This window comes from Populus euphratica, unplaced genomic scaffold (genome assembly GCF_000495115.2).
Source record: "Populus euphratica unplaced genomic scaffold, PopEup_1.0 scaffold34.1, whole genome shotgun sequence".
Lineage (NCBI taxonomy): Eukaryota > Viridiplantae > Streptophyta > Magnoliopsida > Malpighiales > Salicaceae > Populus > Populus euphratica.
Genome location: NW_011499883.1, coordinates 1,552,794 through 1,571,607, shown reverse-complemented (window position 1 = coordinate 1,571,607; position 18,814 = coordinate 1,552,794). Strand labels below are relative to the sequence as shown.

The 18,814-nt window shown below is 31.6% G+C and overlaps 3 protein-coding genes across 5 annotated transcripts; 2 read left to right on the top strand and 1 right to left on the bottom strand.

The window, feature by feature from the left end:
• The first annotated feature begins 208 nt into the window (after positions 1-208).
• LOC105129866 (polygalacturonase inhibitor 1-like) lies at positions 209-1,919 on the top strand. The gene has a single exon (XM_011032109.1). The coding sequence runs from the start codon at positions 621-623 to the stop codon at positions 1,782-1,784; it is 1,164 nt and encodes a 387-aa protein (XP_011030411.1). The 5' UTR covers positions 209-620; the 3' UTR covers positions 1,785-1,919.
• Positions 1,920-14,639: 12,720 nt separating this feature from the next.
• Positions 14,640-16,379, top strand: LOC105129864 (uncharacterized). Of its 2 annotated transcripts, XM_011032105.1 has the most exons (4): positions 14,640-14,842; positions 14,944-14,993; positions 15,612-15,757; positions 15,860-16,379. In XM_011032105.1, exons 1-4 carry the CDS (start codon positions 14,647-14,649, stop codon positions 15,876-15,878), a joined length of 411 nt encoding a protein of 136 aa, XP_011030407.1. In that variant the 5' UTR covers positions 14,640-14,646; the 3' UTR covers positions 15,879-16,379. The 2 variants fall into 2 exon arrangements, with proteins under 2 accessions (XP_011030407.1, XP_011030406.1); XM_011032104.1 differs by having other exon boundaries at positions 15,612-16,379.
• Positions 16,371-18,338, bottom strand: LOC105129865 (ADP-ribosylation factor 2-like). 2 transcript variants are annotated; one of them, XM_011032106.1, is made up of 5 exons: positions 18,106-18,338; positions 17,588-17,658; positions 17,369-17,488; positions 17,004-17,122; positions 16,371-16,864 (listed from the first exon to the last, which is right to left on the bottom strand). In XM_011032106.1, the coding sequence occupies exons 1-5, from the start codon at positions 18,311-18,313 to the stop codon at positions 16,774-16,776; spliced, it is 609 nt and encodes a 202-aa protein (XP_011030408.1). In that variant the 5' UTR covers positions 18,314-18,338; the 3' UTR covers positions 16,371-16,773. The 2 variants fall into 2 exon arrangements, with proteins under 2 accessions (XP_011030408.1, XP_011030410.1); XM_011032108.1 differs by having other exon boundaries at positions 18,166-18,338.
• Positions 18,339-18,814: the final 476 nt, after the last annotated feature.

The following is an 18,814-nucleotide window of genomic DNA, read 5'->3' as shown; positions in this document are numbered from 1 at the left end:
CATTTATATACATGAAAGAAATGTTTTAACGAAAGGATGTTATGATAGAAATGGACTAATAATTGGGCAGGTGGAGATCGATGTCAACGGAAACTGCCGATCTCATGTTCTTTCTTTTTATTTTTTATTAAGAATATGACGTCAAGTTCGTTCTTTGAATCCCAGAAATTATGACATGAGAAATTATGGATGAAAGAGGAGGAATGGATATCCTTCGAAGTTGCAGTGTCGCGATGATTACATTAGAAAATCGTGATTGTCTTATACATCAGCTAGCTCGAGATAGTCTACGTGTTAGTCAAAAAACATAATAAAAAACTCGACGATTTATATGCTACTAGCCCCCAGTTATGTACTCTGTTTACACAGAACAACTACCGAGTCCAAAGCTCAGCCACCCAAAATCCCAGGTCATGCACTCGGTCATCCTAGCAAACAGTACTAAATGTCTTGATACAATCATGTACATGTCTGACCACACATCAACTCCACTTTTTCAAGTGCTGTCCAGCCATACATAAAACTCATCGAAGCTCCTATTCCACACAGACAACCCTCCAACTTTCTCCCCGCTGCCATTTCTTAGATCTTAAGCCCCTTAAGATCCCTAACCAGCAAAAATGCTGCCTAGCATCCTTTCGTTCCTGCTTTCCTCCTTTTTTCTTTTCAACACCAAAAATCTCGTAGCCGTGGCTCTCACTTCGCCTCAAGACATCTCAGCTCTCAAAGCCTTCAAAGCCTCGGTCAAGCCAAGTTCGATCCAGCCATGGTCTTGCCTAGCTTCATGGGACTTCACCACCGACCCCTGTGCCTTCCCTCGTCGGACACACTTCATTTGTGGCATCACCTGTTCCCCTGACTCAACTCGAGTCACCCAACTCACTCTTGATCCAGCTGGCTACTCAGGCCAGCTCACCCCACTCATCTCCCTACTCACTAGCCTCACCATCCTCGACCTCGTAGACAACAACTTCTATGGCCCTATCCCCTCCTCCATCTCCTCGCTTATCAACCTCCAAACATTGACCCTGAGTTCCAACTCGTTCTCTGGCGCAGTCCCTAACTCAATCACCAACCTTAAATCCCTCGAATCTTTAGACTTTTCACATAATTATTTATCTGGGTACCTCCCAAAAACCATGAATTCAATGTCAAGCTTAAGAAGACTTGATCTTAGCTACAATAAACTAACTGGGCCCTTACCAAAACTACCTTATAACTTATTAGAACTGGCGTTGAAGGCCAATTCCTTGTCTGGCTCGTTATCAAAATCATCTTTTGACGGGTTAGCTCGTATAGAAGTTGTTGAACTCAGTGAAAACTTGTTCACTGGCACATTAGAACCCTGGTTCTTTCTCTTACCTGCACTTCAACAGGTTGATTTAGCCAACAACAGCTTGACACGTGTCGAGATATCAAAGCCTAGTAACGCCAGCAGTGACCTCGTTGCTGTTGATCTTGGGTTCAATAAAATCGAGGGGAATGCCCCCTTGCATTTTGCTGATTATCCGCTGCTGGCTTCATTGTCACTAAGGTACAACCGGTTACGTGGCACGATCCCATTGGAGTATAGTCGAAAGAGGAGTTTGAGAAGGTTGTTTCTCGATGGGAATTTCTTGATTGGGAAGCCACCACCAGCTTTTTTCGCGGCCGACACTTCCGTTTCCGGTAGCTTAGGGGATAATTGTCTGCAAGCATGCCCAGGTTCGTTTCAGCTGTGCATGCCTTCACAGAAGCCAAGTTCCGTATGCAAGCAAGCCTATGGTGGAAAACCAAGGTTTTAATTTGCCAGATTGTTATATAGATATTTTTTTTTTATTAATTATACGAAATAATATTAGAGTGTATTGAGAGTTTTAAAATAGTGAAGGGTCACTTTTGGAAATGAAAGGGACGAGCCTACCCTGGCCCTAGATTGTAGTCTGTCGCTTGGCTACCGTGAAATGACACTCTTTCTAGATTTTTGTTATGATCAGTTTTATGTGATTTTTTTATTTAAATAATATATTATACAAAACTCTAAATGTATGGCGAAAACAATGTGCACATATTTTCCTGTTGATGCACTATCTAAAATTTTGCTTTTTTATTTTCAATATGATTTTTTTTTTGCCCAAGTTAAAAATCAATTGAATTAAAAATGTTGATAAAAAATAAAATTTTAAGATTAATAATCAAAGTATAAAACACACTACAAATGAGTAATGTGTCAAAGTTTACATAAAAAGTTTAATTTAATGTTTAGATTTTATAAATTATATCTCTAATCTTTTATTATTTTTTCAATTCAATTTTAATATAAAATTTTATTATTTTTCAGTTTTCAATTTAAAAAATAAGATAAAGATTATTGAATTCTAGCAATAGAAAAAAAAATATTTACATAGATTTCAACAACAAAAACAATCAATTTATATCAAATAGTTTTGTTTTATGAAAAGAGTTTAATCTAAGTATTTTTTTTAATTTGAAAATACCTAAAAAATATATTTGAGCTTGTAAGAGTTTTTTTTAAAAGTTGATTTCAGATTTTATGATAGGTTTTTAGATTTTGCAAGGTCATGAATAGGTTTATCAAGATACTTATAATGTTTTTTAAAATGTTTTGAATCAAAATAAATTGAAAAGTAGATTTTTGGGTCAAAGAATATTCGGCTTTAATTTTTCAACACTATAATTACTAGAATCTAGGTAAAATCAAATGATATATTATCTTATTTATTTTTTTCAAAAGCATTTGGGGTGATCTCATCTACAATGTCATAACTTATTTATGATTTATTCCCTAAATTCATTTTACTTTCTTCTAAAATATAAAATAAAATAAATAAAATTAGGTTTTTGATTTTTTCTAAACTTACAACTTGATTTTTCTTTATTTGAAATCCTTTTACCTTGCTTTTATCATAATATTATTTTTTATTTTATTTTATGATTTTTTATTTTGAAAAGAAATGAGATGAATTTGAGGAATAACTTAGAAACGGGTTATGATAATTGTTTTTTTTATAATACTTACCATAAAAAATCTTATAATAGATTCTAGATAATAAGATTTACAAAAAAAAAATGAAATATGATTGACTATTTAAATTAAAAAATAGTTAATCCTTCTAAAAGTGTTTGAAGTAAGTATTTAAAAGCATGTTAGAAAAAGGCATATTTTATTACTTTCATGTAGGTTATTTGTATTTTTTAATTTTTAATTTTAAAAATAAAAAAATAAATTTTAAAAAAATCCATAAATAAGTTATGACCTGCAATTAAAAAAAAATATTAAGGGCCTAAACACATATTCCCTTATAAAATGGATTAGGAAGGTTGGTTTGGGCTGTTTTTTTTTTCTAATTGATATTTTTACATATGTATTTTCTTAAAAATTATAATTTATTTATATTAAAATATATACTCATTCTCTCATTTATTTTGTTTATATATCATCTTTTAAATGACAATTTTTTTAGTTATTTTATATACATTTAATTTTTAAATAAGCTATTCTAATTCATCTATATTTTTTTATGATTGTGTAAATAAAAAAATATTTATTTTTTGATAATATTTTTAATTTGTGTAATTTTACATAAAAAATTCTTTTATTTTATCCAATCAATTTATGTGTATCAATTTCTATTATCATTTGATTAGATAAAATTTTCATTCTAGTTATCATTAATTTTTTCTCTCTCATTGTTAATACACATGGATTTCAATTTATTTAATTATATAAATACATAAATCTTTTAATTTATATTTATAATTTTTTTCATATACAAATACATGTCAAAAAAGCCTTTATATATAATTTTTTATAAAAACAAATCTCTCAGCATAACACAGATCAAATAAGAAATTTATACTAATTTTTGTTATATAAGCACTGATACTTCTAAAATTTAATTGCTTAAATACTTTGTATATGAAACATGAATTAAATATCGATTATTCCAAGGAACACAAATCACTAACACTGTAGAGGAAATTGGCGAGAAAGTGAACACGATTCAGGAAAGGGATAGGGACTATACTTGGTGGCTGCCCCTTGAAAGCATTTCCACCTCAATTGTCTCGGATCTATCATTACTACTTTGCACCAGTCAGATGTGGGGATAGTTCGACTTATAACATCTGTGCTAGGTGCTTGATCTCGCTTTGCTATCCGAACCAAAAAAATAAAATAAAATGAAAAGTTAGCTTTAAGAGCAGAGAAAAGTCGTTGAATGAAGGTGTCTGCGGTCATCTGTTGGTGGAACGGTGAACATCTTGAATGTGGTGGGTCTTCACCATTATAATTCACGATCCTCGCCAGTTAATTGTACGTGGGTGATACTTCTGTTTAAGTTCTAGTCCAAAGCCTATATATGATAATTATTATTTTTTTTATTTATATGGGGTGTCCGGGTCAACTTGCGTACATCACAATTATGATAATTATTATTTTTTTTATTTATATTCGGTGTTCGGGTCAGCTTGTATATATCACAATTAATCTCCATAGCCTACTGAATACCCTACAAACTCAGTAGGCATGTAAGGCACTGCGAGGATAACAAGCGTGCACGCCAAGACTCGAACCCAGGTGCAGTGGAAGGAGATAAGCCCCTTCCACCACTAGGTCAAGCACTAGAATGCATGATAATTATTTTTTACTTATATTGTTCGATGATAAAATAATTATTTTTAACGCATGTTTTTTAAACTAAAAAATGCCTATAAAAAGATGGATTTGATGATATCTCAAATCTTATAACAATTAGGTTTGATAATCAATAGAAACTATTATAAATTTAATTTTGATAATATATTACATCTAAGATAATATAGGTCTAATAAATTATAATACTTAATAAATTTATATTCACCAATCTATTGAACTTAAAGAAACATAAATCTATTCAAAACACTTAATAAAAATTACAATACTAAATATCATTTTTCAAGGGAAAGAAAATCAAATCCTCCCTCTCTACCTTGTTAATTATAGAGCAAGTCAATCTCATCATAGACTATACTAAATGAATATCTATACTAAATATGTTATGAGTTGGATAAATTATTATGTTTTTTAATCTAGATTGAGTTATATATCACGTCTTGAATATCTAAGACTAAAAAAATCTACTTCTAGAATAATTATATGAATTATTCATATATGAGATAATGATCTTTATATTTATAGATATACAAAAAATCTCTTAAAATTTTTTCCATATATATATATAAAAGGAATATTTATTTATCATTAATTATACTAAAAACAAGGAAATTTTCAATCCTTTTTTTTTTCTTGAAAACGAAAAGGTTTAGAGGTATAAATTAAAGGTGATTATTTTTTGTTATATTAAGTTTTTACATGAAAAAAATAATCAAATTAAATTTATTATTTTTTAAAATTTAAAACCGATATCGAATTGAAACCGGTTTAAACCAATTGTTTTAGTTCAATTCGGTTTCTGTTGTTCAAAAACCAGTAAAACCAAGAAGCAAAATTAGTTTTTGTTGTTTAGAAACTTAATCTAATTTACATGATTAAAACATGATTGAATTCTATTTAAAATACAAGCAAAACCAAAGTTGGGGAAAAAGCAAAAAACCCCTAAAAACCTCTAATAAAACATAAAAAAAATAGAAATTGGAGATCAATCAAAACTGAAAGAAAAACAAATTTATATGGTTGATATACTAGATAGAGTAGGACTCCCCGAAAAGGCAAAAGAGTTAATAAAAAATATATCAATAAATCTAAATACTATTATATAGAGGTCTTTACTTTTCTTTTAGAGGGAGTACGAGAACATTTAGATGGCCAAATAAGCAGTAAATGACATGAATGAATCGAATCTAAATAAGAGCTTGAATTTTATATTTTTTTCAAGTGTTTATGGTGTTCATAGTGATTTTGAAGAAGCAATTAAGCAAAGGCTCTCTTTAAAAAAGAAGCAAAGTTTGGATGTAATTTGATTAAAATAAATGATGAAGTTTATAAATTTGTTGCTAGAGAAAAAAATAAAGTGGGATGGAAAAGATAAGATACAGGGATGAACTTGGAGAAATAAGAGACAGAGAAAAGACAGGGTGCTATAGGGGCTACGCTGGTTTAGGTTAGTTTTAGATTATTTATAGTATTTTTTATCTTTTTAAAATGATAGTTGAACCGATTAGGTTTGGTTTAATTGAAATCAAACTGAATCGAATTAGATTTTTTTTTGTTTTTTAATTGGTTAATTTAATTTTTTTCTTGGTTTTTTTTTTGTTTTCTTGATTTAATCTATTTTTGGGTCTTTTGCTCATCCTTAGTTTAAATACCTCCTGAATTTTTGAAGTATGAGTTTTATAATCTTTTTATTTCTCAATAGCTTGTGTATATTTCATCGAATTAATTATTTTAAAATAAAAGAATAAATATCATTTGTTCTTTGAATTTAAGTTTCTTTTAAGTTATTTATTGTCTTTCCTATAAAGTTATTGACATATTTTTTAAACTCGGCCTAGTCCAAGACTCAGATTTGGGGTTTTGATCGAGTCACGGGATTACCCGGGTCAATTTTTTTTTTTAAATCAAAACTATATATTTTTAGTTAAAAAAACAACGTATTGCAACCGAGTTTTTAACCGGGTCTTGCTGGTTCAACCTATCAGGTAACCTTGGGTTTATCTTTTTTTATTTTTTCTTAAACCTAACCCTAAATTGACCCGTCAAATCAGGTCGGGTCGGATTTCAAAACTATAATTATTGAATTTATCATCAAATAGTCTTTCAATTAAAATTATCTTTGCAAGTACTTAGAATTTTAACATTAAATTAGTTTTTTCTAAGCTCAGGAAAAGAAAACTATCTATCTAAATATTTTAATTAATTATTACTCACAAGCTAAATAATCTTATTACCCACAAACTAAATAATCTTTTCCATAAATATTTTAGGTTTTGAGATATTATTAGTTAACGTATGATTGTTGTTTTTATTAATCACAATCTAATTCTCATTATTCTAATTAATTTAATGAGCAATCTTTAGGTATAATTAATAAGGAATTTAAGATTCTGTACCAATTGAACTAAAAAAATAATTAAACAATTAACCATTTCATTTTATTTTAAAAGTCATAAATTGATTTATAGATCCACATCTCCCACATCAATTTAAATGTGAATAGTTTTTTTAAAACCCAATAGAAAAATAATTTAGTTTTTGATGCATAGAGACGCCCTTGCTATAAACTTTCATCATAAATAAGTCAAAATAGAAAAGCTAAAAACGATCCCTGGAATCGTCCAGCGGGGAAAAGAAATTCTAGTACAGTACATGATTATAATTTATGGGATTGTTCATTAGGTTCGAGCAGTTCATTGTCAACTTATCCCAGCCAGCTGTGAGTCGCAACAAAAATCCAAGGACCGCATCGGAGGGTCTCCATTGTTGTTCGTGATAACTTCAAATTGTGTAAATATTATTTCTAGATTGTTTGTTTTTTATTTTAAATTTTTTTATGAAAAAAATTATTATTATTTATTTTATTATTTTTTATGTTTTTAGATGATATTAAAAATAATTTTTAATATATTTTTAAATAAAAATATTTTTAAAAATAATTATTAATATATTTAAAAAAACAACAGTAATGAAGTTAAAAGATCTTTTGATAGTATGGTTGTGTTTTTTTTAAAAAACTTTTTTATTTTAAAATATATTAAATTAATATTTTTATTTTTAAAAAATATTTTTAAAAATAATTATTAATATATTTAAAAAAACAACAGTAATGAAGTTAAAAGATGGTTGTGTTTTTTTTAAAAAATTTTTTATTATAAATTATTAATTTAAAATAAAAAATAAAATAAATAAATAATTTTTTTAAATACTTTATAAACATAAAAATAAATATAACGTTCTACATTAAGTGAGGAAGTGAGGTAGCAAATTAAAGAAAAAGAAGAACGATAGGAGTTGTTGCTAGATTATTGTATTGATCATCAAAAGATACAGCAAATCATTGTTTGATCGAGGTTGCCAACGCCTATCATAAATTAAAGTTTTCCTTCGAATCATTTACTGTATAATGTTGGAGATAATCAACCAATAATCAATCCAACTTCGAGACAAAGAAAACTTTTCATACGCCCTTTATTTTTTCATTGGATGCCTCGAATTTATCTATTAATAAATGTATGCTTCGACTCATTGAGGTGATTCGGGAAACCCCATTTAATTAAAGGAAAAGGAGAGCATATGTTGGAATCCAAGATTCGGCAGGAGTGATTTGTTCTTGCGTGTTGGTCAAGAAGCCACCTGCAAGCAAAATATCTCAATGCATGTGAACTTAATTTATAAAAATCCAAATTTCACGGAAGTTTAGTCAGTTCACCTAGAAAGAAACAGCTGTTAGGCCCTGCCGAGCTTAAAATAAGAGGAAATATTTGTTAATGTGCAGAACATCTTTTTATATTTTAATGCAGTGGTTCGTTCAAGTCCAAGACATCCATGTATAATATATACTATGAGACTTCTGGCACCAGTGGCACGCAATGCTTGCCATTTAGAGATTATAAATTCATCCTACTCGTGTAATATCCGGTATCATCCCATCTAGTATGATTATAATCAAATTAAAAATAAAAAAATTAATTTAATTTTATAAAAAATAAAAAATAATGATAATAAGACGAGCGAAGGTTTCATCTGACTTGAGCTGCATCTAGTCTTTTAATTTTTTTAATAGATTTATATTTTATTATCTATGAATAGTTTTTATTGATTTGATGTGTATATATATATATTAGATTATGATTTTATAATTCCTAGATGAGGTAGTTGGTTTTTAAGTTTAAATTTTATTTTTAAAATAAACCATGATTGAATTTGAATAGTCATGCATGTCTTGATTTAGTCGGATTGAAAAAAAAATAAAGGTGTAAGTATTTAGAATAAATAAAAATGCATGGAATAAAATCTAATTTCAATCCAATTTCAATCCGATACATTATCATCCTAATTGCACTTAAAAATGCCGAATGAAGATCCCACAATTAATTATATAAATGGCAATATATAAACATTCGGTAAAATAGGTCATGGATAATAATATAAAGAAAGTAACTCGAGTAGATTATTACACACTAGTATTTTTAAGTCAAGTTCAGGAGAATGACTTCATCTACTCAACCTTATTCGACTTATTTTAATCTCTAGTTTGGATATTCTTGTTCAATTTGGTGACATCTCAGCCTTTTTTCTTTTGATGGCTAAAATATATACTTATCCAAAGAAAAACTTGTATAACATAATGACATGTTGATAATTTTCTAGAAAGTTCAAGTAATTTAGAAACAAGTTTATTATGTTGGATAATTAGTTAATCGCTAGCTTCTAGCAATTTGATCCATTCTTCCTAACCAAAATAAATTAGCTAATAGAAAATGCTTGCAAAACGTTTTCTTTGATGAATGTAGAAACTTTCATATGCTTAAATAAATATTTTTTTGAGAGAAAAAGTGCAATGATGTTTTAGATAAATAAATTCTAAAAATATATATACTAACAAATATTATAAGTAAAGAGATTGTGAACTTGAAGTTTAAGGGATTCATGTGATATTTATAGACCATAAGTTTTTTTTTATGGAGAATAGTAGCTAGAATGTCATCTTACTCTAATAACATTTAATGAGAGATAAATATGGGAGGTCATTATGAGATTTTTATATACCTATGAGTGTAAGGAGATTAGGATACAAATAGTAGCTGAGCTCTTCCTTTAAGTTAGATCTAAGAGGTCCTTTCCTAGGCTGAACCTAAAAGAGGTGGGCCTTTTTCCTAGATGAGTCTAAAAGAGTTGGATACTTCCCTTGGCTCAGCCTAAGAGAGGTTGACGTTTTCCTTGGTCATGTCCAAAATAGTTGGGCTTGACTATTAATTGTGTTTAAAAGATTCGTGTATGTTTCTTTGCTGAATCCAATTATATTGGGTCTGGTAACTTGTTAGACTCATGTTGCCTTATGCTAAGCATATGGCTAAACTTAAGTGTATTGGGTCATTTTGTTGGCTAAACTCAACTATATTGGGTCTAGTACCTAGTTATATCCATGTTGTTTGAGTTTAACACATGGTTGAACCTAAGTGCATTAGACCATTCCCTTCATTGAGCCTAAAAAAGATGAGTCTTTCTTTTAGCTATGCCGAAGAGAAAATGGTTATTCCTTTGGCCAAGCCCAACGAAAAAGGGTTATTCACTTGATTTTGCCTAAGAGAGAAGAGTCATTACCTTAGTTACGCCCAAGAAAAAAGGTTCATTATTTTGGTTGTGCCTAAATAAGTAGGTCATCTTCTTGGATGAATCCAAGAGATAAGGGTTATTTTATTGGTCGTGCCCAATGTATGAGGGTCATTCCATTGGTTGAGCCCAAAGGAGAAGGGTTTTTAAAGCTCATTAAATTTTGATTTATTAGAAGTCCAAAAAGTCTTTGTGATATTTATATGCAAAGACTTGTAATATTGCTTATTATAATGAGTTTTTCTGAGTCTTTTTGTATGAGAATAGGAGCATGCACCATGTTTGAAGAAATTTTAAAGTATGTAAAAAGGAATCATAAAGGGTTGATTTATACTTAGAAAAGTTTTTAAATGGTTAAAGGAACCCATTAGAGAAACTCATTGAGTTAAAGGAACCTAATGGAGGAAGAAGAACTCATTCCATTTGAGTAACTCTCATTTTCAGACTTATTAGAGGAAATCAACTTCATTTAGAGAAATTCTGATTGGAGGATGACGCTTCTATTTATAAATATCTAAATATAGTGGTTTTATTGCATGAGGGAGACCTTATACCAATCTTTTTAAGAGTATAGGACCGTTGCCTTTACATAAAACAAATTAATCCTTTTCAAAAGAGTGGTTGCATTTGAGTGAGGTATGAGAACCTTCTATTAAAGAGTGATCATCATTATTTTTTTTAAGTGGAAGGTATGTGGTTTTTTTAGCGATGACATGAGGCATGAGAGCCCCCCACTGAAGAGTGGTTAGTGAAAGATATTGCTGCTATATTAGGGAGATCTCTAATCCATCCCTTAGAGGGTGGGGTTGTTTCCTTATAGAGACCAAGTTCATCCATTTCTAGAAGAATTGCATGTTTCTAGGATAATTGAACTACCACATCAGGCAAAGCAAGTCCATCCCTTGTAAGTGGTGGGGTTATTAGTCTAGGAAGACCTAATCAATCCATTCCTAAAAGAATGTGTTCTTATGATAATTTTGTTATTACACTAGGAAGAGTAAGTTCATCCCTTGTAAGTGATGGGTTTATTTTTCTAGAGAGATCAAGTTAATCCCTTCCTAAAAGAATTGCATATTCTTAGGATAATTGTGTTATTGTACTAAGGATAACAAGTTTATCACTTAGAAAGAATAGGGTTATTACCCTAATGAAGACCATGTATCAATCCCATGAAAAGTGGGGATATTTTTTTAGAGAGACCAAGTTTATCCTTTAATAATTTAAGAGAATTTTGCCTTTAGATAAACCACAAGGCACAAACTACTCCTTTGAAAAAAATAAGATTATTGCCTTGAGGGAGACCATATAAAAATCCTTTAAAAAGCAGAGGTATTGCCTTGAAGAGACCAAATTTGCGCATTGGTAATTTTAGGGATTGCTTCCTTTAAAAAGATTAAGTCAATCCATTCCTAGGAGAATTACACATTCTTAGAATAATTGTGTTATTGCACTACAGAGTTTTCATATTCATCCCTTCCAAAGTTTATTGTTGAAATACTCTAAGGCATCACCTAAAAAAAATGAAAATAGTCATTTTTAAATAATACATTCATATATAAAAAAATTCATTTGAGCATAATGTCAGGCATAAGGGAAACTCTCCCTTTTCTCTTAGATTGTTACCAAAGATATTGTATATGTTTTATGGTTTGAACTAATATTTTATTTATACTTGTTGAAAGCTTTTCAAAATATAAAAGCTCTAACTGTATTTGTGAAGTTGACAATGCATAACTCAAAATTTCTCATCTCACATTGTATAGCTAGAATTATCTCAATGAAGAGTTACATCTGATTGAAGAGTTGTTGAAGTTCTAGTTAGGTAGGAATGTCTACGGTAATTAGTAGACTTCTCTCGTATTTTAACCTGGATGGATATTGGTTGTATGCCATTGAATGACTTAGAAATATTAAAAAGCAAGCATTAGTAAGAAATCAATAGTTTTTTTAATTAGGTTCTCACAAGTGAAACTATTATTGATGTCCAAAAAATTCAAATAGCTTAGGAACAATACTTATATGTTGGGTAATTTGTTAACCATTTAGTTCTAGAAATTTGATCTATTCTCTCTAGATAAGGTAGATGATAACTGGTGTCAAGTAAACTAAGATAACTGGTAAAAGATACCTACAAAAGATCCTATTTGGTGAATGAAAGGACTTTTAGATGCTGAAGCATATATCTTTTAAAGAGAGAAAGTGCGATGATATTTTATAGAGAAAAAAATTGAAAATATAGAGCTTGAAGAATTCATGTAATATTTATAGCACATAAATCTTTTTTATGTTGAGAAGGGGTTGAAGTGTCATCTTACCCTAATAACATGTAATAAAAGATAAATATAGTAGATCTTTAGGAGATTTTTATACACTTAGGAATGTAAAGAGAGTATGATACAAAGAGTAGTTGAGCTCTTCCTTTTGATCGAGCCCATGAGAGATGGGTCCTTCCTTTGGATGAGTCCAAAAGAGTTGGGTTCTTGTATTGGGTTAGGCTCAAGAAAGTAAATGTTCTTTTTGGCGGTGCTCAAGAGAGTTAAGTTTATTTCTTAGTTGAACCCACTTATATTAGGTTTGATAACTTGCCAGACTTATATTATTTTGGGCTTAGCACATGACAGAACCTAAGCGTATTGAGTCCTTTCATTAACTTAATCCAACTATATTGAGGCTGACAACTTATCAGACTTATATTGCTTTAAACTAAACACATAGTTGAACCTAAGTGTACGATGTCCTTTCTTTGGCTAAACCAAACTATATTAGGTCTAATAACTTGTCAGACTCATGTTATCTTGGCTTAGCACATAGTTGAACCTAAGTGTATTAAGTCTTTCACTTGGCTAAGCCCAAGAAAGGTTGGTCATTTAACTGGATGTACCCAAGAAAGAAAGTTCATTCTCTTGTCAAAGTCTAAGGGATATGAGTCATTCACTTAGCCGAGCCAAAAAGAGTTGGGTCATTCCCTTAGCTAATTCCAAGGGATGAAGGTTATTCATTTAGCCGAGCCCAATGAAAAAGATTCATTCATTTGGTCATGCCAAAAATAGAAAAGTCTTTAGAGTTTTTTAGGCATGTTAAATTTAGATTTATCATGTACCTAGAGCCCTGGCCGAGTCTGAAGAAGAAGAAAATTGAGGTTGTAGACCCGAGACCTGATAAAGACCGAACCTTTTTATTTTTAATAAACAAATTAGTCAATTTTCAAATACTTATTTATTAATAAATGGAACAAATTCTCTTAGGTGATTGTTTTGAAAACAAAATAAATAATTTACAAACACCAAGATTAACATATTTATCTATAATAAAAACAATTTTTTAATAGATAGGGGCACCTCATAACAAACTAATTTTTTTTCCTAACAAACCAAAAAATAAATATATAAACACTTAATCTCACAAGAGCATCTAGAATAATAGTTTTATTTTAAAGGTCATTAACAAATTATTATAAAAGATAAAAGGTCATCGATATCTTATGCACGAGGGGGTAATGAAAGGTTTTATTTACTCGTCTCAACACTATGTGTGCAAGTCTGCTATTCTTTTCTTGTTGGTTACTAGCACATATCAAAGTTTATTATATGAACACTAGAAGAAAATTTTATTTTTTTAATAAGAAATTGAAAGCTTATTAATATATATATTTTATATTCACAAGAAGAAAATTATGTTTTTTAGTGTGAGATTATAATTTTTTTTGTTTAAATATTTTAATTTAAAAGGAAAAGATATTATCTTTCTAATATAGATAAAAAATCTTTTAAAATAATTTTTTAAAATTTATTATTTATAATATATATATATATACACACACACATCAACATGAATTATTTTTTAATTTTTTAATATAAAATACTAAATTTTTAAATATTTTTTTAATTTTTTAAGTTGACACGATTAATAAATTTTTAAATATTTTTTTAATTTTTTAATTTAATCAAGTAAAGTTGTGAAACTCAAGACCTATTTTCTACATCGGATTAATTCCGGCTAGGTTGAATGACAATGATTTGCTGAGTGTATTCGTTACATATTCATTATAATTATCTTTTTCCTAAAATTATATCATACCCCTTGGAGGCCCAAAACAAAGAAAGAAAAGAAAAGAGATGGGCCCGTAAAGCCATTATTTTTTGCGACAACTTTTCCACGTAGCAGCCTAGCAGGTATAGAAATGTTGGGCTTCAAGTTTCGACAGGCCTAGATTCCGTAATTTTCAAAACTAAACCCACATATTTAGCCCGCCAACCTGATGGGCCTACAGTGCCATGCATGCATGCATAAATGACCATACTACTAGAACCCACATATTTAGCCCAAAACTAGCAAATGCGGGTGCAATTCTCTTTGCTCCCAGCTTGGCAAACTGGATGAAGATTCTCCCTCACTCAGACATCGACAACTTCTGCGCTCCTTGTTATATATACTTCATTTACTTTCACATTTTTCACTTTCCCTGGCGTTTTTCTACCTTGGATTTCAATTTGTTTAAATTGGACCTTAGAATTTTCAATCATGGGAAGGTACTCAAGGTACGCTATAAAGAAAGAAACCTTCCAATTCACCGTATTGCTTTTGAATCTGTTCGGATTAATCAACGTTTGGATTATCTTTTCTACCTCTATGCTCAATATAATTTTCTTTCTTGTATCTGCTTTTCAATGCAGAGGTTAGAGATGCAGTTGCTGATTTGAATGCTCAAGAGTTGATTACAAAGGTAAGCAAGATTTGCACTTTAATTTATCTGTACTTTAGTTGTCTTTGCATGTGGTGTTTTGTGTTTATCTTGATAGCTATATGGCGTATTTTGGTCTGGATTTTGCCTTTTCAGGCTTGCGCAAAAGGCTGTGTATGTAGAAAATACATCCAGAGTTTCTTCTGTTATAACTACGGTGTCTCTATTAGTTAGTTTCAGACTGCTTACCAGTGAGTTGTTATTCATGTTTTGCCTTTTGAGCCCAGAAGAACCTTCCTTTTTATTAGTTGCAATTATGTCTCTCTGATATTTTGCAAATGATAGGCCCTATCTAGGGTTTCTTATTTTTATTGTTTAATGCTTACAACAAACTTGAGAGGTTTGATGAATGTGCTTGCTTTAATTGACCTTTTCTTTTTCGATCGCTGAAAGAAATGTATTGGTCTGATTCAGTTGCTCAGAATGGATATAAATCAAGCAAAAGTTTATAAATGTGCAAATGCCAATTGGAGTTTTTATATAGGCTCTGGTGCCTATACCTCACTATGGACTGCTTATTCCTTCTTTTTCATTGGCGGGATCTTGTTAGTTTGTGCCTTGTTATCTAGTGAACTAAATAGATAATTCATGTTTATTCAGAAGAACAAGCTTCGAAGCCGACAGAAGAAATTGAAAGCATGTGACCTCTCTTCCCTCACAGAGCTCCTCCCTGAGTTGAAGCCTCCCCGGCAATCAAAACCTGCTGCTGAGTGTAAATTGAATTCTAAATCAAGGAAAAAACAAATGTGCGTGCTTCACTTATGTTTTATCTTGTCAAAGTTTTCTTCTTTTCCATTGCGTTATCTTATATGAACCTTTGCTATGTGACAATGGTTTGTTCCTATCAGATTGCAGGGAAACGGTTGAGTATGGTTCTTAACCATCAGGCTTTCCAGGCAGATCCCCTGGGATCCGTTCATCAACACTACTGAGCACAGAACCTGTTGCGGAGGAGAAGCCGAATTAAAAAATAAACTAAAAAGGAGGGAAGAAAGTCAAAGGGAAAAATTGAAAGCATCAATTGCACCTCAGTCTATGGATTTCTGATGAGCCATAATGTCCATATCGTACCCTAAGAACTCAGTTACTCAAAATTTTGATTATTGCTTCCCTCGCACGTTTAATCGTGTTGAAAATTGTAATCAGGCGGTCAGTCCTATAGGATGCTCCATCTCTGGAGTGGTGTAATTGAACCTCTTTTTCTGGACACATTTTACATGACAATATATGGGGGCATATCCTTCTGTTGTAGCCATCTGCATTATGCCCGGAATAATTACTTTTCAGCTGGAAGTGCAAGGACCAAGTCACAAATGTATCCGAGCATTCAAGTTTAAATGAAAATTGGATGGTCAATCATATTCCTCACCGGCTTCCATTTCTATTATTGGACCAGTTATAATCCCCACGGTCATATTTAGGGCACCGAAGCTAAATGCATCGGGTGAGAGCACTGCTTCATGGTGATTCTATACAGTGATGCTATCTTTCTTTACACTAAACATAACAGCCATGGGCGGATACAACGTGCACGAGGAGGTTCTAATCCTATATGAGATTCCTCTGATATCTCTGCCTTTCGTACTGATAAGTCAAAACAAGATTGGAAATTGGAACTCAAGATAAGAGGGAAAGTTCCGAAGATACATATAATGCGTCCTCTGAAGGGTAATATGACCGGGCCGATTTAGCAAGGAAGATACACTGCAACCCTTAGAAGTCCCTTTAGCTTTCTTGCAAAAACAGGGGAAAATTTCCCATGTTATGCTGGATTGTTAGAGATGTTGTTAGATAGCCAGTCTAGACCTTCATATAGTCCACGTCCCGAAGTCGCAGAAGAGCTTTGAATGTACCTGCATAAAGAAGTCCATGTTACCACATTTGAAGCTGTTGTGCAAGTTTTGGCACACTTGCTATAACAAAGGAAACGAGAAGTGAGTGAAAAGAGAAACAGAAGCAAGCCCAATCTTAAAGCATAACACATTGACTGACCAGTGACGCTGTTTAAGAGTAGGTAGTCCAAGCTTATCAGCAACCTCAGAAACAGGCATAGCATCTGGGACATCCTGCTTGTTAGCAAAGACAAGCAGTATTGCATCCTTTAGTTCGATCTGCATAATGAAAAGAAAAGGTGCCCACCCGTTTAGATTCACCTAGAGTAAGCAGCATATGAAGAATCACATAGAAAAGAATTGCATTTATAAAGGAAAACCATCTGGATTACTGAGAATCAGGATCAATAGCTCAATCTCCTTTTATATTCTCCATTATCATTCCCTTCGCCTCTCATAATTGGGGATTTTCTGACATCAATGACAAAGAAGAACTTTAATTTTTGATACATGGAGCTTACTAACATGAGATAAAATGCAATGTAGCTCATTCCGTGCTTCCAAAATTCTCCTCCTATCATTGCTGTCCACGACAAAGATAAGTCCATGGGCACTCTGAAAGTAATGTCTCCATAGATGCCGAATCTGTTTTGCAGCGAAACATTCAAAACAGCTTCTCAGTTTGTTGTGAAAACATTCATCAAACTCTCTTCTTTAATTAAGAAAATAGCACAAAGCTTGTACCTTTTGCTGTCCTCCTACATCCCATACGGTGAAACTTATATTTTTGTACACCACTGTCTCCACATTAAAACCTGTGTCATAGAACATCAAGGCAAAGAGGAATGATATGCAAAATAAACAAACTCAAAATCATCCTTTACATCAAGAGATCAGAGAGACGAATCATTCTGTCAAACAAAGAAGCAGCTGCAAACAGAAGATCTTTAAAAACCAGAACCACAGCTCAACTTTGCTGGAAGTTTAAGGAATAAATGAAACCAAAGCAGAAGAATAAGAATAAGATCTCAGGTAGAGCCGATCAAGTATTAAACGAAGGGGTAATGCTTTCTAACGTGTGCTGTCTATCTGGTATATACTACTTCTACGCTTCCTGCCATATTACGAACAGATTATTAATGGTTGGAAATTCTCCCAGAAAGCACAAGATTATCTAGTCTGATCCTTGGCTTTATGCATATGAAGCATTTGATGGGAAAGACAACCGGGAGATATTGCCAAGAAAGAAACTAGAGACCTACGAGATAGACCAGAAGCCAGTTTTGTGTCATGGAAAGTGAAGAGTTTATGGGGGCAGATACCGATGGTGGGCACCGTTAGAACAATTTCTCCCAGCTTCAGCTTGTACAGAATTGTTGTTTTCCCAGATGCATCAAGCCCCACCATTAGAATCCTAACTTCAGTTCTAGGAAGGAACCGTCTTGCAAATCGGGATATGATTGCGCCCATACGACAATTAGTTAAAACCTATTAAACACTCGCGCATCAAGGTAGAGAAAGGGTGCACTGCTGAAGCCTTGGCACCGAGGAAGAGATCTTCCAACGATGATAAAAGATGCAAGGAACAAGATTTGATCAAATATGAAAAGCACTTATGGAAGAGCAATGAGTATAGAAGGAGAGATCTTTTATGCCTTGTGTAAATAGCAGGCAATGCTTTGCTGAGAAAGGCAAAAGAATAAATTCTGAACAAGTAAAGAATGGAGTTGATTTGCTTTGTTGCTGTTCTATCAGCAGTTGATGCCATTTCATAGGAAATATGTATGTGACATTAGTGGAGATAGTTGAGATTCTATTTCCTTGTAATCTGGAAGCTGAACATAATATATCTGAGCTTTATAAAGACATATATTCACTTATATTTGCATCACATAAGAATAGACTAAAGAGCCTTTGAAAAGGACTGGGAATGATGCTTATCAAGCAAAACCGCCCGTTATCAGATAGTTG